Consider the following 23639-nt stretch of genomic DNA (forward strand, 5'->3'; position numbering starts at 1 on the left):
TAGCCGCCATGGCGTCACTCGTGAGAAATTGATCGGGACTATCTGTTTTGCGAATTTTCGGGCCCATTTCACTTGCGGCTGAGGTGTTCATTGTCGGTTGCTCCGGTTGCCCAGCTGCGGACGGCATCAAATCCGGCAGGTCAGCTTTCTCCTCTCATCGCATTGACTGCACGATTACATCGTTAGAATGGTCAGGTGGTCGACTGATTTGATCATAAGGCTCCGGAAGAAGCAACCTGCGAAAGGTCTCCACTGCGTGATCCCCTCATGCAGCTGCTGCGCAAACGAGAGTTCTAGATGTAAGCAATCCCCTCGGCCGTTCTAGAAGGAACTCGGTCAGAGAAGGATGCGCAACGTGTCATGAATAGCAACGGTATTGGCTGTGTGAAATTTCTTTAGCTGCTCCGGCAGTAGCGCGTCGCATCTCCGAGACCAGTGTTGCATTCGTCATGTGCAGCTAATATCTACATCAACGAAAGCGTAAAAGTTTGTTAAAAAGTCCAAATGACGTTGGCATCCTTTAGGATTTTTTCGAGCCAGTCGAAGATCAATCTGGTGGGATGGTCATTGCTGTTTTGGTACAAGTACGGTACAAGGTTTAGAGCAACGATCTGCAAACCAGCCAATCATCAACGTTCCCGAAAGGGCTCAGCGTCAATCGTGCTCGTCTGAGGAAGAGGCCCGCTTCTTCTCGCATATGAACTGTCCACTGCAATCACACCAACTGTTGACTCGCTCGGCTTTTCTTTGGCAGGTTGCAAGCAAGTTCTGTAGATCTAGCCAATGGATCCTATCACTTCAAAACTTGGTGTACCTGAACCTTCTCCCTGCAGGTACGCTTGTTACGATGACTTCTAACGGGCAAGATTGACTTCAAATGACGTGAGAGTCTCTGTTTCTAATAGGTCATTGTCCCCAAGCTACCATCAGGCGGCAAGGACAATTCAGGTGCGGAGTTGTCTTAGCATTTTCATGCTGATTATGGCAATGATACGCCTTCGGTCTTTGCAGAGGAATTGCGGGCGTGGCTTGCTGATCCTAGGATACAAATCACTCTCGCTTCTTTGGAGCGCCTGCAGAATTAGCATATCTGAGTAATGTTTAGTTCAAGTCGTCATTTCCGGGCCCTTCATGATTTGGAGCTAAACTTGATTTACTTCATAAACCTCGTATAAACCCGCCTAGTCTCGAATCGTTCAAATCAACTACTAAGCTCGACCTTACTCAGCTGTACCTTAGTCGTTCGCCGGACTGTCCAAGTATGTTTCTCTCGATTGTCGTCGCGGCTTTGGCCGCGCCACTCAGTCTTGCAACTGCGGTGCCTTCAAGGTTGGTTAAATCTGTACATGCGCGTATATCTGCTGATCTCAAGTCGCAGACAATTCGGAACGCGGCAGAGCGGCCTCAAGTTTCCATATGGAAGCGAGAAAGTGCGAGGTGTGAATCTCGGAGGAGTATGCATCCTTAGACTTGCAAGTTTGTTCATTCAACACTAAGTCGCCACTAGTGGCTTGTACTGGAATCATGGATCACACCCTCGCTTTTTGATGCCCTCAATGGAGCAGCGGTGGATGAATGGACTTTCTGCGAGACTCTGGGACCTCAAGAAGCATATAATCGACTCTCAAACCACTGGAAAACCTGGATTACGCAAAGCGACTTCAATGACATTGCAGCGGCAGGATTGAATCATGTCCGCATTCCTATCGGGTACTGGAGTGTTATTCCTAACCCAGGTGATCCTTATGTGAGTCATCATTTGCTCAAATCCATTTTATCTATAAGTCTCCTTCATTGACGGCACATATTCTAGGTGCAAGGTGCATATGAAGTTCTTGGTCAAGCCTTAGACTGGGCTGAGGCTGCTGGTCTTAAAGTAATGATTGACCTTCATGGCGCTCCTGGTTCGCAAAATGGATACGATAATTCCGGCAGATACGGAAGTGTGGGCTGGGGTCAAGGCGACACAGTTCAACAAACGCTGAACGTGTTGAACAAGATTCGTGACGACCATGCTAGTCATCCCGCAGTTGCATCTATCGAACTTCTGAATGAGCCATTACCACCAGCAGTTCCTCTGGACACAATTAAATCGTTCTATAACAACGGCTGGGGGAACCTAAAAGATTCAGGTGTCGCCATTGGCGAGCATGACGCCTATCAATCGCCTCTGTCAACTTGGAACAGCTTTGGCCAGGGAGAGTACAATATCATTCTCGACACTCACCACTATGAAGTGTTCACCAACGAGTTTCTAGCACTGAGCCCCAGTGAGCATATTGGCTCGGTGTGCGCATTTGGCAACCAAATGACAGCTGTTACTGGGAAGTGGACAATTTCAGGCGAGTGGTGCGGCGCGATGACCGATTGTGCTCGATATCTTAACGGATATGGCAAAGGCGCCCGCTACGACGGTTCCTTCGGCGGCTCTGGTGCGATTGGGAGTTGCGCAGGCCTTACCAGCGGCTCCGTTGCCCAGCTTCCGGACGATCAAAAATCTAACATGCGCACCTTTATCGATGCTCAAATTCAGGCATACGAGAGCGCTGCTGGCTGGATTTTCTGGTGTTGGAAAACCGAACAAGGAGCTCCCGCAAGTAGTTACTGACGCTGGAAACTGGGATAGAAGCTAATATTTCAGCAGGGCTGGGACCTTAGTGATCTGATAAAGAACGGACTGTTTCCTCAGCCCATCGATTCACGAAGTTCTCCTTGTGGTTAAGTTCCTAGGACCGAAAAGGACGTTCTATTCATCAAAAAGATACCCACTCGCTTGAGACCAGCATACCGTAACATTCAGGGGAAGAAGTGTTAAACTCAGCAACGCATTTTAGGTCATTGTACAGATTTGAAACTACAATAGTACAAAGTGACGAAGAAGGAATGAGGGTCCTGTTCGTGATGGTGCTATGTTCAAATCGCGATGTACAGTGCAAGTATTATGAATGATGGGTGTCACATAACCTGAGCTAGGCTTATGTTTACGTTCAAATGATGCCAAATATGCAAAAATTCTGGTGAATATCTAATCGAAATTCTTGCGCTGGCAGCGTGATAGGGCTTGAAGTTGTCATGTCTTGGAGGCGATAAACTTGCAGTTTCTAGAAAGTGCTGTCGGCGGTTTGCCTCAGCAGCGAATCACGTGACTTTCGGCTAGCAACGTCATATAGCGCTCATGAAGCAGCTACCTAATACAGTTGCTCTGCTTTTGTACTTCGTGTTCTCCATCAACACCAGTGCCACGAGATTGCACTTGAGCATTGAGGCAAAATGGCTTTCATGTTACGGCGACCATTTGCCATCACAGCGACTATCAAGCAGGTGCCAAAGGCATCACAATCTACTTCCATTCGCTTCTTTCACAGCACGCCACTGAAGCAGCAGCCGAACTTCCTCAAAAGCACGATCAGCACACAACCTGCGCTTTTGTCCAGATCTAGAAATGTATTTCAGGCGACATTTAGAAGACATTACACACCGCAGGCGTCGATAAATCCCACGGCTACCGGTGACATCCGACAGCGCTTGCTCTACGGCGCAGGAATATTCGGCGGCACCTTACTCGCGATCAACCTGATTTTCAATCGCGAAACTCGAGAAGATGGTGGAATGCCTCCCTTCGAGCGCAAATACCTTAATGAGACATTCATGCACACCGGTTTGGGGCTCGGCATCATTGCCATTGCAGCTAGACAATTGCATGCCAATGGATGGAGCTACAGGTTGATGGCAGCCAACCCATGGCTTGTCTTTGGTGTAGGCCTTGTAGGATCTATTGGCACAATGTACGCGACAATGGCGACGAATCCGGACAACTACGTGCAAAAGTACGCATTGTGGGGTGCCTTCAATCTCACTCAAGCGGCCTTGTTGTCCCCACTGTTGTTTCTACAACCGGCCCTACTGGCTCGCGCTGGTTTGTACACGGTTGGCATGATGGTAAGTGGTTTCGTCGGACTATCGCGAGTTTGACCAGCGCTAACCATAGTTCCAGGGCTCCATTGCCTTTGTTGGGGCTACTGCGAAGCAAGAGAAGTACCTTTACCTTGGTGCGCCGCTCCTTGGTGGCGTAGCCATCGTTGCTTTGAGCGGCCTCGCCCCCCTCGTTTTGCCTGTTACGGCCGTCAGAACCCTTGCATTTACTGAAAATCTCTGGCTCTATGGTGGTCTTGCTGTCTTTGGCGGGTTTACCCTTTATGATGTGCAGCGTATTCTGCATCGAGCCAGACTAGCGGAGCGTGGATTGCTCAAACGGGATGCAGTAAACGAGAGCATTCACCTAGAATTGGATTTCATCAACATTTTTGTCAGACTGGTTCAGATTCTGGGGATGCAACAGAGGAAGAAATAGGGGGAAAGATAATTTCATACAATATGGATGATATTTAGCAGACAAGGCGTGAGGCGCGAGATTTTGATGGTTGTTGACGACAAGGAATGCATGGTGTTCTAGCCATACTGTATCAATTGGAATAATCTGTCGCAAAATGAAAATCTATTCTCTACAGAGCTTCGTCACTCCACTCTGCCAGTCGTTTCGAGAAGTGATAGCTCCGATTTTTTAGACGAGAATAATCTTGCGATCGTAATTTTGCGTGCGATCTTAACGTCGTCGCAATTACCGAGCAGCTCCTGGTGGAGTTAACCAGGCTTCTGACCTTGGGTTCAAGACTGAACACAGGGCGGTGCTTTCAGCTCCACGTCTGCTATTGGATCGCAGTCGGTGTGAGCAACTGCTCGCATCTCCGGGGAGGCCATAAGTTTTACCCGTGTTTAACTGCCACAGTGCTGGACTACATCGCCGTGCCGCTTCTTCAGCTCAGTGGTGGATTGACTTCGGGATGCAGTCGTGCCATATTTTGCCCGCTTTCACAGACGGGCAGCCGGGATGTGTGAACAAGGGTCCGCCAAAGGATTGCTGAAACGCACTGTCATCGAAGATCTCGGCTGGCGGTGAGACAACCGAGCTGGTACCGAAATGAATATCGTACGAAGTTGTGCATAATGCAGGCTCTCGGGTGACTTGCCGTAAGATACAACTCTCCTGTTCGTCTAGTAACGAGGTAACCGGACGGGAGAGGACGTCAGAAGAAAGATCCGAAATCTGCGCAGCCAATGACAGGAACGATGCTATATTTCCGAACGTTATGTTGCCTCTCAAAGGCTGCAGAAAGGCTGCCATTAAGGCAACGGCCCGACATGGACGACTTCGTACGCCTAACCGAAGATAGAAAACAAGATGGAGGGTTGACGCAGGATCGTGTCTCGCGTATCCGAATCTAAGCCCTTCGTTTCTCGATGTACATCAAAGATTTAGTCTTTGACTTTGCGTTCTGGTCCGGGCAATTTAACGCTCACTATCAAGTCTTCCAGCTCTTAAGTTGCTCGCGGCAAAACAGATCATTTCCGATAACCTCCTTCAGCTTGGAAAAATATATTCCCGGAACGCGTGCTACAGATGCTGCAGACATCTCTTTGTCCATCTCCATGACGTGCAAGCCATATTCGGGACGCACTGTCAAACGCTTCCTATTTCGGACTTGCCACGATACGAGACGTTCAAAAGCATGTGCCTCTACACCAGGCCTAATGCAGTCAGCAAAAACTTTAGAGCACGAACGGCTCCAGGGAGTGACTCCGTATCAAAGTTTGGTGAGGAGACGAGAGAGTGATCGGAGACACCTCCATTCCCTGCAGCACGTTTGACAGGTCAGGCTCTCCAAGAAAGCAACTTGGCGAAGCGAAGCACCAGGAAGCAAATTTGAAGCGACAGACATTATTGATCTAGAATATTGATGGAATGCCTGTGCAACGTTTTCAGTGGTTCGCGGCAACGGGAGCAAGTTCCAATGCTCGTGATTGTTTGGCGATCATGGGGTGTCCTGCATGCGCCATGCAGAGCCAGGGAAAGTTTTAAGGCAGCGGGCAACTCCACATTCTGAATTTGGCTGCGCACTTCTTATTCCAGGCGGATCTTCGCCTGCAGTATCTGAAAGTAAGGGCGATGTTTTGTGTCACCTAGGCAAGGACGGTTTGGGTGGATCCACCACGAGGAGCCGTTGGCATACAGACTTCGGTACTCACACTCCACAGGGCTGAAAAGACGGTGGCGATATATTACCGTTGCGGCTCGAGGGATGAAAGAGCAAGACAACGGCGAGGCGAGATCGATTCTACGGAAACCATCTCGGGTTGTGACTTTTTGAATAGAGGAAGACCCCTCCGTTTACCAGCAACGGGATCCTAGATTTCATCTTTGGGGCAGCCGCGTCGGCGTGTGGCTGCATATACGAAACCTTTTGAAATACAGCACGCGATGTGGTATCCGTGACCTCGTCAGCCTGTGCTGCGAGTACGGGATGGCAATCCTTCGAAACTTTCACACACGCTGTCAGGATCGTAGCTGAAAGTTTTTGAGGGAATAATAATAGTTTTCATCCGCGTGACGCATCGACTGATGACGCCCGATTTGGAAGTCCCATTGATAGTGGCTTAACCGAATGCATTCCTACGTGGTATGAGCACGATGAGACCAAACCTCGGACCCGGCAACGCTGTGACAGACCGGATCAGACGCCCGGTACACCTGAAGTCTCCCAGGGCCGAGGACGTGTTCTGTCGGGCGGCCAGATAGGGACTAGGTAGGGAACAACAAAAAAAACCGGGAGAGCAGAGCAAAAATATGATGCAATCGCAAAGTTGTTCCGAACGGGGAAAGGCAGCAGTTGAGCACGATCGAGATTGTGCTCTTTTGGCTGTATGATCCAGGGGCCTGTTTGGGACGACAGTGCAGGATCACCCACGGGGAACGGATGTGACCAGCGGCCGCATTTGAAAGAATCAGCGTGCGGTGAGAGTGCGACAGTCGCCCACACGGGCTCAAGAACAGGCTAAAACGTTCCAGCCAGCGGACGTTGGGACGGCACTGGCGCTGGTGGTGACAACGGCGGCTGCCGGCGATGCTGGCGGTGGGGCAGGCGATGGCGATGCTGGTGCTCGGGCTGCTGCCCAGGCTGATGCCGGCGATGGCAGTGACGACGGCAACGATGACGACGACGACGTCGACGATGGTGGTGATTAATACCCGACCGAGCAGCGAGCAAGCTCGGGGTGCGTCTCTCAGCGGCTTTAGCGAGGCCCTGCGCCAAGCGCGGGTTTCAGCACGCAGGGTTCCCAGCGCTAGACAGGCGAGCCCAAGCCCACCCCACACGCTGTCGGCGGCTTTCCGCTGGGGAACAAAGGCTTCGCTTCCCATTGGCCGTCGATCACACTCCAGTCCTTTGTCTGGATCCACCGGGCTCGCAGCATTAAGATTCTGATCAGAGCACGCACGATATCGCGGCAACGAGGTACGCTTGAGGCTGCACGACGTGCCCATCCAGCGTGCGTGATAGCCGCCTGGCGTGAGCAATCAGGACTGGCTGTCATGAGCCGCCTGCATTTCTGAGGTGAGGTGTCTGGCGTGGAGACGATAATGCAATCTCGCGGCAGCGCTTCATTCGCGAGCTTAACTACGGTGGAACCGCCCTCTCGGTATCAAGCCAACTCGATGGTTCACCCAAGGCCAAAAGCATGCAGAGCAATGTCCTCTCATTCCCAGGCCACCCATGCGGCTTCCGTAGGTATATCTCTCTTATAACCGACCGATCCTCATGTGTGCCGTTCCGTGTACGAGTGCTAGCTATGTCCACCACTCGCGATGGTGATGTGACGACGAGCACCCTACAGAGCATCTTCTCGCTCCGTCAGCGTCTAGACGCCGCCTGCCACGCGAGCCTAGTCCTCGACAACTATGGCAACCACCTGGCCAAGAACAGCCTCATTCACTGCCAAGAATATTTGAATCTATGGATCGAGGAGCACGTTGGTCGTACGTCCGAAGGTCGTAAATTTCGAGACTTCGCGGCGAGGAACGAGGACAAGGTGCGCTGGATTCGCGAGATAATAGAGGAAGCAAGTCTTCTCATGCTCCATTGCGAGTGCAAGTTGGGCATCCCTCAAAGTTCTGTTCCTCAAGCCAACCGCATCGTTGAGTGCGTTCTTACCCGTAGTCCACACGGATCAACGTTCGCATCATTGCTAACCTCTGGTTCAGAGACGACGTTCGCCACGACTGCTTCCCCGCGCTCCAGACGTCGCTCGAAAAGCTGCAGCAACCAGATACTTACAAGCCGCCTCTCAATTTGACCGCCTCTATCATCCGACCGCTACCTCCTTCCAATGCTCCCAGCACACCACCTGCCCCTTCCTCCCGTGTAGGCAGCTCCACAAGTCCTACGACATCTGCTCGCGTGTCCCCGGCTTCGTACGAGGAGATCACAACTCGCGATGACAAAGTCTATGTCAAACAAGAGCAGTCGGCGGACATGATGGAAACAGACTCTCAAGATCGGTTTCACTATCGGAAAGATTCGCATCTGGGGTCGCAAAGCGCGCCCAACGGTCGCTCGCCGGACGTGTTACCTCCAATGCAAGATCCGGCGGGTGAACCTCTGGCACAAATTCCAAATGCTGCTCCGTACTCGCTGATATTTCTGCAAAACTCTCCGCCTACGAATGTTGCATCCAATACTCGTTCGCCATATGGGAACGAGCAGCAGACCGTGATGATGAGTCCTAACATGCATCATCACCCTACCCTTCATCCGCCTCTTTCGCTTGGGCCGGGCCCGACGAATTTTTCTCCCGCCTCAGTGTTCTACGACTACCGGCCGCCTAGCAGAACGAACGGATCTCAGCCTCAAGGCTGAATTGTATCATCTCGTTATGTTTCAAAGGCGCTACTTTTGGTTAATACCGTTTTCGGATAACCTCACGAGACTTTGCCGCACGCAACGACGTATACAGGCTCAGCTCTCCGGCGGCAGCAACATACGTACTCACCGAGTATTTTTCTCTCCTTTCTAGTCGACAACATAGCGGGCGTTTGAGGCTCTTTTCTTGTTCTCGAACGAACAAAATCACGATGGCAAAAGAATCTTCATGCGGTATTAAGCATGCATGGTGCTCATTCAGGATGGGTTTTCTTATTTTTGGCGGACGGTCTCCATTGTGATGAATTCTAGTCGTGCTTAGGCGCCTTATGGTTGTGGGTGAGTCACTCCTGAATCCAGGACTTTTTTTTTATATGTCATCTCTTATTTAGAGGCGGGTTGGACTCAAAAGGGCACGGTTTTCTTATCATCTTTGGGGATGTTTTTGGGGTATCATTGAAAAATTTATGTTTTTTGATTATGTCGCAACAGTTGCGGACCTTGCAGCCTTGACAAAGTGAATTATCGCTCTATCCGTTGTTCTTGATTGAAATATGACCAACCCGTACGGGTTTACTACGCTATCCTCTTGCTTGTTTGATTCCTCTTAACCCATGGATTGCTGAACAAGGACATTTCTTTCTCCTCCACACACACACACACACACACACACATACATACACACCACCCACCAACTGAGGCTTTGCATTCCTATAAACCGCGAATCAAAATTCAAAGCTTGTGCAATTATCAGCTATGAAAAGCTGAACGCCAAGCTACCACGGCCTCCCCAGGGCACACGAGCCATGGTGTGGTGGAATCTCCCAGCCTAAAATAGTGAGATGGACTCCATCGATGTTTCGCATGCATTGCTGGCCCGTCCCGTCGATCGTCGCTAAATGCGACTGTGCACTGATGCTACGGCCATTTTTCTAACAAGGAATCGTTGTCATTTTTCCGGAAGACCCAAGTCTCGTGCTTCAAAGAACACACAGCGGGGAATTATTGTCCTCCTTGTTATAATGGCAGGAATTTTGCAGATGAGCTGTGTTGCTTGTCGCCGATGTAACCTGGGCACAGAGGATCCCCGCGCGGGCGTGAGGAGCTCCTAGCAAGCGGATCTAAATAAGCGAGAAGTTTATCCTCAATCATCTGATCTGAAACTCCATCGCTGCTCTCCCAGAAGCCCCTGACGCGATTTGGACTGGCATCACGCTAATTTGTCTAGTTTTTTTTCATCGACTTTAGGCCCGAAAGCTATCCTGCCACAGTCTCCCTGATAACGGGTGGATGGTTGGCATCTGAGCTTACGTACTATTTATTATTCCTTCGCCGACACTGCCGCAAATACAAAAACAAAAATCCTCAGACTCTGAGCAGACACTCGCCAAAGACACCGGGGCCTCATCCGATTCCCACTGTAGGTGCTAAACCTATTCATTGAGCAAACAATCATAAATTCCCTGGCTCAAAGGCTCTGCTGCGTTGCACCCAAGCCACCGAGCCACTAGACCTGTGCAATCCTTTGGCTACGATTTTTTATCCGCGGCGTTGACACGATCTCGCAGCTTTAGTGCGATGTGTTGATCGTCCAATTATCAACTTGAACTCCACGATAGCGAGTAGTGGGAGCTGTCGGTTTATTACCGAATGGTATGGCGCGCAGAAATGATGCACCACGGCGTTGTCCGACGGCACCAGCCTGTTAAACTAGCGCGTCCTTTTGGAAGCCGACCCCTTCGAGCACTTGTGACAAATCTCTAGAAGTATTAGCGAAGCCAAGCCGGATTCTTTGCTTGTATGGTTTTTTATGGTCACTAGTCTTCACAGACGAGGTCAAGGCGACTATATGTGCCTAGTTTGTCCCTACACGTCCGCTTCGAATGTCTGAAATGCGGCTGCGTCACTCAACAGCTGACTCTTTGAGTTCGCTCCCATCCCACGACAAAACCTTGACGACTCTGCAGACACGAATGTGAACGTGCCCGTGGCGTCTGCAATCAAACACGTGGTGATCGTGGAGTCCGACAGGTAATGTTCGCGCAGTCCGCTTGATTCTTTGTAAATCATCGACCTATGTTCTGGTTTGCCTTTTACCCCGTGAATTTGTTTGCGATTGCCGGAGAGATGGCAAGATAGAGACTGTCCGCCATTATCTCATTCGAACAGCCTTTTTCTTCACATTGCGCAAGGGCTTTCCCCTCATTACCCCAGGTTTTGCCCCACGAGGAGCGGAAAACCACGAGATCCGGAAAACCTGGCGCGGAGGTGTTCCGTGCTATGGCGCATCATGAGCCATGATATAATGCCTGCTGAAGACCATTCAAATCATTCATCGCACAACCTGGAGTAAAGATCCGCACCTAGAGATTCTTATTGTATCTGTATCAAATCCACGGGTAAAGTTTTATCGAACAGTCTGTGTGCGTGCGCTATCATGGCACAGGAAACTATAGATGCGCTGCCGCCTTTTCCTAGCGATCTGAACACAGCACCGATTGCTCAAATATCATCGAGGAAACTGCTTGCTGGTGATAGAGATGAGGCGAATAAAGTGCTTGAGGCCTGTCAGACCTTTGGATTTTTTTACCTGGACTTACGAGATTCTCCGGAAGGTCAACGCCTGATCAACGAGGCTGAGGGCTGTCTTGAGCTTGCGAAGCGGTCATTTAGTGCGCGAAGCGTTGAAGAGCAAAAGCAATGGCATCTGCAGAAAGGTGTTTCGATGTTCGGATACAAAGCTGCAGGCACTGTGAAGCATACGGACAAAGACTTGCGGCCTGATACGACAGAGTTCTGGAACATCTCGAAGGATCACATGCATGGCATTACACCTTCAAGGAGCTATCCACCAGAGATAGAAGAAGCAAGGACATTGCTGAAAGATTTTATCAAAGATGCACACGAATGTGGAATGATTGTGTTGCGAACGTTGGCCACTGCTCTGAATTTACCGCCGGACACGTTCGTCGAACTGAATACATTCAAAAAGCCATCTGGAGACCACTGCCGACTAACCCACAAGTTTCCCCATGTGTCTGATAAAAACGCTATAGGACTACCATCTCATACCGACTTTGGATCAGTCACTGTACTCTTCAACTGGCTCGGTGGCCTGCAGATACAGTCGCGACATCCTGATCGCCTGGGTGAGTGGGAGTGGGTCAAGCCAGAGGCGGGCAAGGCCATAATCAACCTTGGCGATGCCATGGTCAAGTTCACAAACGGAGCTCTGAAGTCAGCCAAGCATCGCGTGGTTCCCAGGTAAGTGACTGCGACAACACAACAAGTGGCCGTTGAATCTAAGACACTAAAAAAACACAGTCCCGGCGCTCAGCAAGACCTCGATCGGTATAGCGTTGTTTACTTCGTTCGACCTTGCAACGACAGCTTGATGAAACCCGTTGCTGATTTTGACAAGGGAACTCATGTCAAGGTTGGAGGCAAAGTATCCGTTGGAGATGATGAAAACACTATATACACAGCTGGTGAATGGATGGTAAAGAGGTAAAGTTGCGATCAGTTTCCCTATATAATGACCGGGATGCCTGACAAACTGCGCTAGGGCCATTCAGATGGGATCGTAAATATCCTCCAACATTTCTTTCCAATGCTATGGCGATTGCCAATGTATCTTTTCCGAACCTCGTGCAAGCTTTGGTCGAGCGAATGGCAAGACTTAAAGGGTATCATGGCATCTAATAGTATGCTTCCAGGTTCAAATATTAAGAGAAACTCAAATTTTTAACATCTGATTTCTGCCCTTGGATGTGGCTCTTGAGACTCTGGGTCCGTATAAGCTCTCCATTTCTTGAACCCGACAGTAGCAGATTTGTGAACATGGTTATGAGATTGGGGATGTCAGCATCGTCTAGTCTCAACACATACTCGTCAGCCTCTTTATTCGACCCCATTCCGCTCGTATTCCCTCCAATGCTTTGAATATGCAAGGAAGTCAATGCAAACCAGTTCGTTAAAAAGATTATGCATTTAATTTTGCAAAATTCCACTCCATTCGGCCCATCTTCTCGTTGCAATTTCAACGCAGTCCTTCATCAAATTGACATCAGTCACTCCACCCCCACTTTTTTCTATCCGCTTTACTCTAGCATCTCCTGTTGACAAGTCAACAACGACGGTAACACTTTCATCACACAGCTCCTCCTCAAATGAGTCTGGGTCAGCTAGAAGCCAGTTCCTCGTCTCCTTGACGCCCTTCTCACGACTGGGCTCAAACAACACAAATGTTGTTGGCACTGGAAAGCCTCTTAAGCCTAGTTTCTTTGCTTCATGCGCCTCTTCTGAGCATAATATTGAGTTCATGTCTGCATCCCACCATGCTTTGGGCAAAACCGTGCTTTCCAACGCTGCGAGAAGAGCGCACCACGCTGCATCGAACGGATTGCCATCCAGTGATATGAACAGTATGTCGATGTATAGGGTCCAATACGCTGCAACTTCAAGTGGTGGAACTTCATCCGAGTCATCATTGATCTCATTTGGTGGCCGATAGAGAATTCTTAGGTCCGAAGCACGGACGAGACGTGTAGAATGCAACAACGATAAGATGCGCTGCGACAATGTCTGGGCTAGAGACGAGGGAAGATTGCCAGGTATATGCGCTGCTGAGCATCCTGTGGCGAGTTCTATATTTGGTACGAGCACATTCAATGAGGCCAGCTCATCTGAATCGTCTACGTCCGCAGTAGTAGCACCATCCATTGCTGCGTTCTCCAGCAGCTCGACCTTCGGCGGATTGGGAACATCTTTGGACAAGAGTATTTCTCCTCTAACCCCGCATACTACCGCAGAGTCCCCTAATCGGACTACGGCACTTCCATTACAGTGGGTGAGGGAGTTGGTGTTAACCTGCGGACAACGGAATTCTGCAGGCTTCCTCCCATTCGCTCGAAGCGACGGTGCTTTTGAATTTGATGGTGTTAGATGAGCGAGAAGATATGGAGTTGGCGTTAGTGTCGCAAACACATCTGCGGGAAAGGACATTGGCTGTTTCTGAATCGCGTCAGTCATGATGTTTTGATTGTGGACTTAGCAGGATGTTGGACGCCTACACTTTTTTCGCATATGGAAGCTTTGACCTGCTTGCGCTTACTTATCGATTGACTAGAACTCGTTCTAGTTAGGGAATTACAGTTCTATTCGGACCCAACTCGATCATGTCCTCGCTCCTTCAAAACGAGTCACAAAAGGATGAAATACGCTTAAAGAGTTCAGACAACGGCTGCTTATCCTTTATATGTCCAATTCAGAGATATCCTTGTCTGTCCATAAGTCTTGGAGTCGATGCTGCTGCTACAGCCCTGCTCTGGTTGCCTGAGGCTTCCAGGCGTTGAAAGGGATTGGCATGATTTTGCAAGTGTGATGGATTCGCTAACATTTCGTGAACAAAGCGACAATCCCATATTCTGTTCAGACTTATTAGAGCTTGCCTTTTCCGAAATTCGATGCTGCCAGTGGATATCCTCTAATTTTGTCACCTTCTTCCGGGAAGTGGACTTTGCATCGTGGATATCAATTCTCCTGTCCGACACCGGATCTTCGTACGTGGCATATTCCCCGAGAAAACACATCGCGAGTGAAAAGCAGTTGGCTAGCTTCCCGGCCTTCCGCTTTGCATGAAGATCGCTTCTCCAGGGTCTTGTGCGATTACGTTACAATCCCCGTGTGATCGGCGCAGATGCAAGCCTCCCAGATCAATTTGCAGCACGATTTTGGAATGACATGGTAACGACCAGGTTCTTACCCTGACATGGATGCTGAATTAGCAGCAGTGGCTTTTCGCGGCTGTTGTTCTTTTTAATTCTCATTACCATATTTTCTTACTGCAAGAGACTGGCACAACGCCAAGCGTCGCTTGATTTCGGAGGCACGGCTGGTGTGCCGTGATGCTGAAGATGCATATCAGGCACACGGGAACATCGTCCCGAATTCCGGCTGGATTTGCATCATCATAGGCGCTGGGATGCTTTCTACACACTCTAACCGGAAGGATTGGTTTCGAATCCTGCTGATTTTGTTGAGCCGTCATTCCCTCCGTTGAAACAGCTAAGATCGTATCTCCATCTGTACACATCGAATCCGTGCAAAATCTCGTCAATGATATAGAAGGAGACTGTGGCCTGAAGGCTACAATTGTCTTTGTGTAATTACCTGGTGTCCATCCAGCTACATGAATGTTTACCACCTTCATGCCATACTTTTGTCCTGGAGAGATCTCTTCTCGGTCGTAAGTGCTAGAATAAAGTCTAACTAGCGATATAAAAGAAGCTGGGTTATAGAGGTGTGCTAGAGGTTTAATGATGCCCGACCGATAAATTTGAGTACAAATGAGATGCTTGGAGAATATGGCAAGAATCAGCATATTTTGACTTTTAGCATGGCCTGGAACAGAACTTGTAGAATTACAATCTTGCGATAGTAAAACTAATCCGCGGTCTGCTTTGTAAGTGTGAAGCTATAGACATTCCTGCTCAGGACCATGCTCTGGCTTCAATATAAAATATGAAACACTTTAAGAATCGTCATTGACGAAAACTACATACAGTGAATCATCCCCATATCGCTGATCCCAGAAGTCATTCATGGACCTTTAATAAGAGTGAACGATCTCAATACACTAGATGAACACCGTAAAACGCAATTCTCTGACACTAGATATGACCTGATAAACGGCAACTTGAAATATGGCGACAAACAGGCCCATGTCACAGCCAAAGCATCATGAAAGTTGCGAAAAGAGATGGGAAAAAAATCTGCTGTTAAGGAAACAGTACACTTTTTGCCTAGTAGTGATACTGATGCACTGCACGGAACATACGAAGTTCTTCATGACTGACGCTGTCAGTATCGCCAACAGCCGAGGCCGACTTGAGAAATGGACGTGCTCAAGCAAGTTGGAATTCTGAACGCAAGGGCAGAGTTATGTCTGAACAGATTTTTCCAACACATGGAAGTACCTAAATTGGAAGACGGCCATGTCATTTTCGCCGTGTAAAAGGTAGGGTGTTCTGTATGGGAGCAACAACCCGGAAGATTTCATGTGCAGCCTACCTTTGGTGCAGCACAACTACTTCGGAAGTGAGGTGTAAGCACCTGAAAGGTTTGGGCTGGATAGTAACCATGCCCGTGACTGACCGCCTCGCGACGTGGTCGACGATACAATGACAATATCGCAAGCTCTCGGGTCTACCTTTCTTTCGACTCGCAAAGCGTCTGGGGGTCATATGACCCCGCTCCGTGAGACCACAGCTCGTCTGGTCGAAAGGACAAGCTAGGCGTGATCTACAAGTAGCGCAGACCTTCAGATCGCCAGCCGCAGATTGAAGAGAACAGGCACAAAGATGTCGACCAAGTCGATTACGGTCTTGGCATGATGTGCCAAATCAGATGAAGCATATCTTCCTCGGATGAATGAGATGATGTTTCCGTGACGCTTCAGCACTCTGTCCTTCTAATCTAGGTATTTCCAGCTCGCTAACTTACTTTTCGGTGTCGATGCGGGAAATGTCCCAGGTCAGGTATTGATAGGCTGTTTCTGCTGTTGGGGGTGTTGGTTCAAAGCCCGAAAAACTGTGACCTGCTGAGCATGTGTCCGATCTTGCGTGAACACCGGTACACTGGTCATTCTGTGAGTTTTCAGTACAAACTCGCAGAGCCATTTAGCATGGGTCCGCTGCTAGAGATCGTAAACATTCGCGCATTCTGAACATGGGCAGTAAGAACAGCGCGAAGAGTGTTACGTTGCGCGGGTACGAAGCACTGACAGACAACGCAGTGCAGACGCCAGACTGCGCTGCTAGAAATGTCAAGGAGAAATTTGAAATAAGCAATCTGGTCTAAAGATCTGTCCCGGAAGCTTGTTCTTGTATCACGGCTGTGCCAAACATGCAAAACGATGCGGTATAGGACCATCTGTCAAACCTGACACTCTCGAGAAAATCTAACGGAAGACAGGATGACAGGCCGTCAATGCGATTCCTGGTTTAGCATTGTTTGTGCTTCCCCAAGATTTCACGGGCCGGCCTTGTCATCTCGGCACGGTTGTTCCTCTTCTCTGCTTGAGGGTCATTACGGAGTACATTAAACAACAGCAAGGGCCTTATGCTGAAAGTAGGAACCTGGACAGGCAGACGTCGCGCTCATTGGCTCAATTTCAATGCTTTCAACATCTGACTTTTCGACGTCGAGCAGAGGACAGGCTGAAATAGGCGCAGTCGCTTACCATCTCGCACACGCATTCAGCGACTTTTTCCGTGAAAGAGTGAATCCATTTTCATCCAGTGACCCAATCTAGCAAACGTGTAGCGCTTGGTTCGCAAACAAACGCTTTACAAGACCGTTGCGCTACTCTTTCCGTGTCTGTGCAGGCACTATCATATTTTCCCGTCGCGGACTGAAAGTAGCCTGCCGTGGTTTGTATACGTCGCTAGCAGTAGCCTCGAAATCCTGACTTCCAAAGCGGTAAATTATCATCATGCTGTACGCCTGAAACGTGAAGTGCGGAACTTAAAGTTTCCAATTTATGGCGCGCTTGCACGCATGATGACTTACCCCGGACTAGACCCTTCAGACCACCGAACCATTCTAGCATTGTGTAGGTGACGAAGTAGTTGCGTTCCTATTAGGTGATCCTTGGCGAAGCTACACGCCGATTGCGAGCAACCCTTAATTGATGTTTATGTCAAAGCAAACCTTGTTCCATTCACTGCGCATCATGCTCGTCGGCTGGTGCTCAAGTTTGACGGTCAAAATGTCTTGGTCGTTGACCTGCAAGAAGGCCGAAGCGGAAGAATCAAGCGGGTAACTGGCCTGGAAGACGATAAACGGTCAATCTTTCCGCCCTCGCAGCATGTGACATGATTAAAGTAGAATCCATTCACCGGCTAGCTAGACAGCGTTCGGTTTGGTTCTGTAACCACATCCAAACGATGCCAGTCTTGCTTCCAAATCACCGACAAAAACTCGGAATCAATATGGCACGATCAACTACAACTTTAGAAGCTGTCTGTATGGACAAAGCCGTCACAATGGATCAAGATGCGCTTGAACATCAAGGTACCAGAGATCGAAGCAGAGGAAAAACTGTCGCCATTGTCTTCGCACTTTGTCTAGCTCTTTTTCTCGCCGCGCTTGACACTGTTTTGATCACCACTGCACTGCCTTCTATTGCAAAAATCTTCAACATTTCAGACTCGGGCTACGCCTGGGTTGGTTCCGCGTACTTGCTCACGAACGCAGCCTCTGTGCCGTTCTGGGGCAAAATTTCAGACATTTTTGGCAGAAAACCCATCCTGATGCTTGCAAATGCCATCTTCATCGCCGGTAGCTTGATTTCGGCGCTGTCGAACAGCTTGTGCACGCTGATTGCTGGACGCGCCGTTCAGGGCCTAGGTGGCGGTGGCATCGTGATTCTGGTCAATATTTGCGTCGGCGACCTATTCAGTCTTCGGTAAGATTCCTCGAACAATCGTCGCTGCGCGTTGCTTACGGTGATCAGAGAGCGCGGGCTGATCTATGGCATTGTTGGCGCTGTTTGGGCCACTGCTAGCGCGCTGGGTCCTGTACTCGGCGGCGCATTTACGGAAAAAGTCAGTTGGAGGTGGTGTTTCTGGCTTAATTGTAGGCCGAGTGATTTCTTACGTGATTGAGGATCTCTAACATGGTTAGTACCTACCGACGGTATTGCAGCGGGCGTTCTATTGCTTTTCCTTGATATCCACAACCCTAAAACGCCTCTCGTTGAAGGCCTCCGATCGATCGACTGGCTAGGAACTATCACCATTGCCGGCGGTACCATCATGTTTCTCCTAGGTCTTCAATTCGGCGGGATCGAATATCCGTGGTCCTCCTCCATTGTTATCTGCCTCATCATCTTTGGTGTTATCACCCTCGGCATTTTCTTCACCACTCAGTTCAAGCTTTCTCCGTCACCGATTATGCCCTTCAGCATCTTCGGACAAATTTCAAATCTTTCAGCGCTCGCAGTTTGCTTCTTTGATGCATTTGTCTTTAACTCAGTTGCCTATTTCGTTCCACTATACTTCCAGACTGTTCTTCATGCTACAGCTTTGCAAGCTGGAACCTGGATGCTGGCTCTTGCTGTTCCTCTAGCCCTCTTCTCCGCGAGCGCTGGATGGATCATGGAAAAGACTGGGCGATATCTCGAGCTGCTCCGTGGTGGCCTATTCCTGATGACGGTAGGATTGGGATTATGTATTTCCTTCCCTACCTACATTAGTTGGGCACGCATCATATGTTTTCTGGTTATCATCGGCATCGGCTTTGGGCCTAACTTCCACGCGCCATTGATCGCGCTTCAAACTCACTTGAAACCCGAACATGTAGGTGCTGGTACAGCGACCTTTGGCTTTATCAGAATGCTTGCAGGCGCATGTGGTGTCGTCTTGGGCCAGGTAGTCTTCCAAGGGCAGATGCAAGGACATTTTACATCGCTCATTGCAGAAGGAGTGCCTAAGTCCGAAGCCGAGCGGCTGACAAAGGGGTCTGCGATATCTGCAGCGGGTGAGAAGTATGTCGGAGCAGCTAATAATACTGAGTGGGCGCCTGCTGTACGGCAAGCTGAAGCAGAGAGTTTCAGTATGATGTGGATCTTATATACGGTGGCCTCTGCAATGGGTTTGCTTGTGAGCTTAGGGATTCGGAAGGCCAAGCTGTCAAGAGAACACACGGAGTTCAAGACCGGCATTGCGAAAGACGATAGTAAAACGCAAACCACCGATGTAGATTCATATACAACAGCGGAGAAGCCAGCGAGCGGTAACGAGTCTGTATGAGGCATGCATAGATGGAAGCGGGTAGTGAATGTGGTATCAGATCAATTGAGTATTTTCCTGACAGAGAATGGCCTTGATGATCCTGAAAAGTCCATCCGGACTATGGGAAAACTGGGCAAATTTCGGAACAAAATGGCTGATAAGGCCTTGCAATGAGTACCGTTTTCTCGAACAGGTGTACCAGTAGCGCGCGTCCAAGTAATCAAAAGATTCCGATCAAGTGTTTATGGGCATGCTAAAAGCCGAAACTACGCCTGCAGGTCCTGATGTTAGCACTGAACCAGACATGTAGAGCAACAAGCGTCTAGCTGGGAGCACGCTTGGCCGTGAATGTTTGGTGTTTCATTTTAACTTTGATTACTGTGTACGTTTCTCGCCTCTCCGCCCTCGCTCTTTCACCAGCGACGCGGACCCTGAAGCTAAACCACAAGCAGCCTAGAATGATGAGACCCGCAGTCCGCATCCAAAATTTTGACAGAGGCCCAGTTCGAATTCTTTTTCTTCTTTGGAAAAGGTGGTCACCTCAACCCCGGCATCTGAATAAGATAGTCGCACACAAATACTCACATCTGCCTTGCCTCTACGTGTTTCTCCACTATGCCACACATGAACGGCGTTCACAAAGATGGACCGGTATCCGAGATCATCAAGGGCGTAGAGATCCTTGACTATGCTAGCGCTGTCGACGTGCTCAAGAACGAATACAAGGAGAAGGATGGCTTGAGCGCCCAGCAGCTCATTGATTCGAAAGAAAATGGAGGTCTTACCTACAACGACTTCCTCATCCTGCCTGGCTACATCGGTAGGCGCAAGTGAACCGACATGCAGTTTTGCTGCTAACATCGCAAAGGCTTCCCCGCTTCAAGTGTTACGCTTGATACTCCCATCACCAAGAGAATCACACTCAAGACTCCTTTCGTTTCCTCGCCCATGGACACTGTCACTGAGCATAACATGGCCATCCACATGGCACTTCTCGGTGGCCTGGGTGTAATCCACCACAATTGTTCCATGGATGATCAGGCAGAATTTGTCCGAAAGGTGAAGCGCTTCGAAAACGGGTTCATTCTTGATCCCGTCGTTATATCACCCACTACGACAGTTGGCGAAGTCCGTGCCTTGAAGGAGAAGTGGGGCTTCGGTGGCTTCCCAGTAACGGGTATGTACCACATTTCTCTTTACGCATGATTTGTGTTTCAGTGATGTGCAAACTACAATTCCTTTTTAACTTTCGTTCATCCGCCAGCGTGACAGCAATGTGGAGTATTATGGAGTCTGAGCAGCAGCATGATGCATTATCTGTTTCTCGAACAGAAGGTTCGATGGCAGCTGACCTGTATGTGCAGAGAACGGCAAGCTTCGATCGCGTCTCGTTGGTATAGTTGCCAATCGTGACATTCAGTTCCACGCAAACTACAATGATCCAGTGACAGTGGTCATGTCTACCGACCTGGTGACCGGCAAGACGGGCATTACATTGGAAGAGGCGAACACCATCCTGAAGAAGTCGAAGAAGGGAAAACTTCCCATTGTTGATGAGGAGGGCAACTTGATCTCGCTCCTCTCGCGTTCGGATTTGATGAAAAACCATAACTACCCTCTGGCGTCGAAGCTGCCCGCCTCAAAGCAGCTGATCGCCGCAGCGGCCATTGGCACAAGGCCAGAAGATAAGATCAGGCTGCAGAAGCTCGTCGAAGCAGGTCTCGACATTGTAATCCTAGATTCGAGTCAAGGCAACAGCATGTACCAGATTGAGATGGTCAAATATATCAAGGAGACGTACCCCAATCTGGACGTCATTGGTGGAAACGTCGTGACCAAGGAACAAGCTGCGAACCTTATTGCGGCTGGTGTCGACGGTCTGCGCATCGGCATGGGCTCTGGCTCTGCGTGCATCACGCAGGAGGTGATGGCAGTCGGACGACCGCAAGCAACGTCTGTCTACAACGTTTCGCAGTTCGCAGCGCGCTTTGGCGTGCCGTGCATTGCAGACGGCGGCATTCAAAACGTTGGCCACATCGTGAAAGGTCTGGCATTGGGTGCTAGCACAGTCATGATGGGAGGTCTTCTAGCTGGCTGCTCGGAGTCGCCTGGCGAAAGCTACGTCTCACGATCCGGTCAGCTGGTCAAGGCGTATCGCGGTATGGGCTCGATTGATGCCATGGAAGACAAGGCCGCAGGCACAGGTACAGGCAAGGATGCGAAAGCCTCCAATGCTGGTACCGCACGATACTTCTCTGAGGGCGACAAACTCCTTGTTGCGCAAGGCGTCTCTGGCTCCGTCCTTGATCGTGGCTCGGTGACTAAGTTTGTGCCGTATCTGATGGCTGGTGTGCAGCACTCTCTGCAAGACATGGGCATCACGAGCATCAGCGAATTGAGGCAGAAGGTCCGAGAGGGCGAGGTCAGATTTGAGCTAAGGACGGTGAGTGCTCAGGCAGAGGGTAATGTTCATGGCTTGGAGAGTTACGAGAAGAAGCTCTACTCTTAAGACGAAGGCGCATCCGTGTTTAGAAGTTTTCGTACTGGAAAACGCAATGGTTTACACGAAGGGACGAACTTGTATTGACTTGGAGCGTGACTAAAATAAGAATAAAATGAGCAATCTAACGACGAGGTCCTTATTTGCCCACCAATTCCGTCCCGGCGCTTGTCTCGTCCGAGTAACATTCCGCAGCCAGACTCTCGTCATGTCATGTAGTCACAGTTGTGAAAGGCAGGTACGCAACAAAAGGCAGCGCGCCATGCGCTTTGAAGACAGTGGGCAAACGGGCCGGCTGCTGACGAATGGATGTGACCTGCATACGCGATTTTGTCAAGCTTGAAGACCGGTTCAACACACATGTTGGCCGACGAAACCTGGCTGCATCGCTTGGCCAGGTAGGGGTTTAAAGCGGACGCCGTCCGTACTTGTTCGAAGATATAAAAGGGAAAATAAAAACGAAACAAGACGACGCACGGAACGGTGTATTTGGCACTTGAGGGTTGGACATGGAGACCCCAGGCGCGTACTTACAATTCCAAGACGTGCCGCCATCATTGTTCCCGGACGAGCCGCTTGCTGGCTGACTCCAACATCATGACGAGCTCGAGCGGCCAGGAGCAGAATTGCACGGAGCCCAAGGCCTGGTCATCAGACACGTAGGCGACGGGCATGTCCAGATGATGTGAAGAGTTTTCTTGGTGGCCGCGAATGGTAGTGTTGATGATAATTGAATGGCCTCGTTCACGGTCTCAGCGCTCCGTACTTCGGCCCAAGTGGCTTTCAGGTCTACCCAGCCGGAGCCTGTTGGCAGGAGAGCTTGGGAGCAAGGAGGACAAAATCAGGGGCGAGAATGCCAGCCATCTAGACATGGCAGGAAGATCTGGAAGCGCTACAACAGACGATGGGTTCGGTCCGTTCAATGACGTCGGGAGACATCAGTGTAGCAAGTCAAGCAGAGCGCACAGAGTAGGCACCAGTACGTGGCCTGGCCGGCTTTGCATGTCGAAGCAGGCTGGGCGCAGACAGGGAGGCCACGGTCTAGGGGTTCAGTGGCAGAAAAAAAAAAAAAAAAAAAGAAAGGAACGCAGAAAACGCTGCGCCACACGTCCATGAGCCCGTCCCGATTTTGGTGATGGTTTTCTTTGCTCTGCAGGGGAGCGGCGGGAACAATTCGCTGGACGAATTGCTGAGCAGCGTGGGGAGGATCGTCGGGATGGGTGCAAGATTCGGTCTTGCGCGGTGGCAGAGTGGCGGCGGTTGTAGGCAGGCCGGGCGGGGAGAAGAGGCCCAAGGCCAGCGCCGAGGACGACGAGGGCAACGGCGGGCGGCAGCGCGCACACGGCGCCGGCGGCAGGGGCGTCCGGGTGCGATGCCGCCCTGCTCTGCGCAGCGCTGTGCGGTGCTGCCCCGTCCTGGCGCCGAACAACGACGCAGCGTCGTGGGAGGTCGACGTGCCTGAGGGCGGTGAGGATCAGCGAGGATCCGCGCGCCCCAGGGGCGAGAGCGGACACACGCCGGTGGAGCTCGCTAAGTTAGCTTCTCGTAGTGACTTGGTGACACCGCGAGACGAAATCATCGCAATCTTCA

At 50.2% G+C, this 23639-nt stretch overlaps 8 protein-coding genes across 8 annotated transcripts; 7 read left to right on the forward strand and 1 right to left on the reverse strand.

Moving 5' to 3' along the window:
- Positions 1-720: 720 nt before the first annotated feature.
- On the forward strand, positions 721-3154 carry PV09_00391 (uncharacterized protein). Its single transcript, XM_016353127.1, has 5 exons — positions 721-1329; positions 1379-1454; positions 1508-1747; positions 1814-2593; positions 2645-3154. Exons 1-5 carry the CDS (start codon positions 1262-1264, stop codon positions 2720-2722), a joined length of 1242 nt encoding a protein of 413 aa, XP_016219384.1. The 5' UTR covers positions 721-1261; the 3' UTR covers positions 2723-3154.
- A 49-nt stretch (positions 3155-3203) lies between these two features.
- On the forward strand, positions 3204-4509 carry PV09_00392 (uncharacterized protein). Its single transcript, XM_016353128.1, has 2 exons — positions 3204-3939; positions 3995-4509. The coding sequence occupies exons 1-2, from the start codon at positions 3271-3273 to the stop codon at positions 4349-4351; spliced, it is 1026 nt and encodes a 341-aa protein (XP_016219385.1). The 5' UTR covers positions 3204-3270; the 3' UTR covers positions 4352-4509.
- Positions 4510-6526: 2017 nt separating this feature from the next.
- PV09_00393 (uncharacterized protein) lies at positions 6527-7081 on the forward strand (the record flags this gene model as incomplete). The annotated part of the gene is made up of 2 exons (XM_016353129.1): positions 6527-6580; positions 6905-7081. 2 exons carry the CDS (start codon positions 6527-6529, stop codon positions 7079-7081), a joined length of 231 nt encoding a protein of 76 aa, XP_016219386.1.
- Positions 7082-7354: 273 nt separating this feature from the next.
- PV09_00394 (uncharacterized protein) lies at positions 7355-9312 on the forward strand. The gene is made up of 2 exons (XM_016353130.1): positions 7355-8033; positions 8096-9312. Exons 1-2 carry the CDS (start codon positions 7573-7575, stop codon positions 8748-8750), a joined length of 1116 nt encoding a protein of 371 aa, XP_016219387.1. The 5' UTR covers positions 7355-7572; the 3' UTR covers positions 8751-9312.
- A 1418-nt stretch (positions 9313-10730) lies between these two features.
- PV09_00395 (uncharacterized protein) lies at positions 10731-12524 on the forward strand. Its single transcript, XM_016353131.1, has 3 exons — positions 10731-12017; positions 12078-12260; positions 12319-12524. Exons 1-3 carry the CDS (start codon positions 11191-11193, stop codon positions 12338-12340), a joined length of 1032 nt encoding a protein of 343 aa, XP_016219388.1. The 5' UTR covers positions 10731-11190; the 3' UTR covers positions 12341-12524.
- PV09_00396 (uncharacterized protein) lies at positions 12196-13800 on the reverse strand. Its single transcript, XM_016353132.1, has one exon. It carries the CDS (start codon positions 13782-13784, stop codon positions 12744-12746), a length of 1041 nt encoding a protein of 346 aa, XP_016219389.1. The 5' UTR covers positions 13785-13800; the 3' UTR covers positions 12196-12743.
- A 4000-nt stretch (positions 13801-17800) lies between these two features.
- Positions 17801-19567, forward strand: PV09_00397 (uncharacterized protein; the record flags this gene model as incomplete). Its single annotated transcript, XM_016353133.1, has 3 exons — positions 17801-18222; positions 18271-18392; positions 18441-19567. The coding sequence occupies 3 exons, from the start codon at positions 17801-17803 to the stop codon at positions 19565-19567; spliced, it is 1671 nt and encodes a 556-aa protein (XP_016219390.1).
- Positions 19568-20067: 500 nt separating this feature from the next.
- On the forward strand, positions 20068-22203 carry PV09_00398 (inosine-5'-monophosphate dehydrogenase). The gene is made up of 3 exons (XM_016353134.1): positions 20068-20369; positions 20418-20726; positions 20914-22203. The coding sequence occupies exons 1-3, from the start codon at positions 20165-20167 to the stop codon at positions 22056-22058; spliced, it is 1659 nt and encodes a 552-aa protein (XP_016219391.1). The 5' UTR covers positions 20068-20164; the 3' UTR covers positions 22059-22203.
- The last annotated feature ends 1436 nt before the right edge of the window (positions 22204-23639 follow it).

This window comes from Verruconis gallopava, assembly GCF_000836295.1.
Source record: "Verruconis gallopava strain CBS 43764 unplaced genomic scaffold supercont1.1, whole genome shotgun sequence".
NCBI classification, from domain to species: domain Eukaryota; kingdom Fungi; phylum Ascomycota; class Dothideomycetes; order Venturiales; family Sympoventuriaceae; genus Verruconis; species Verruconis gallopava.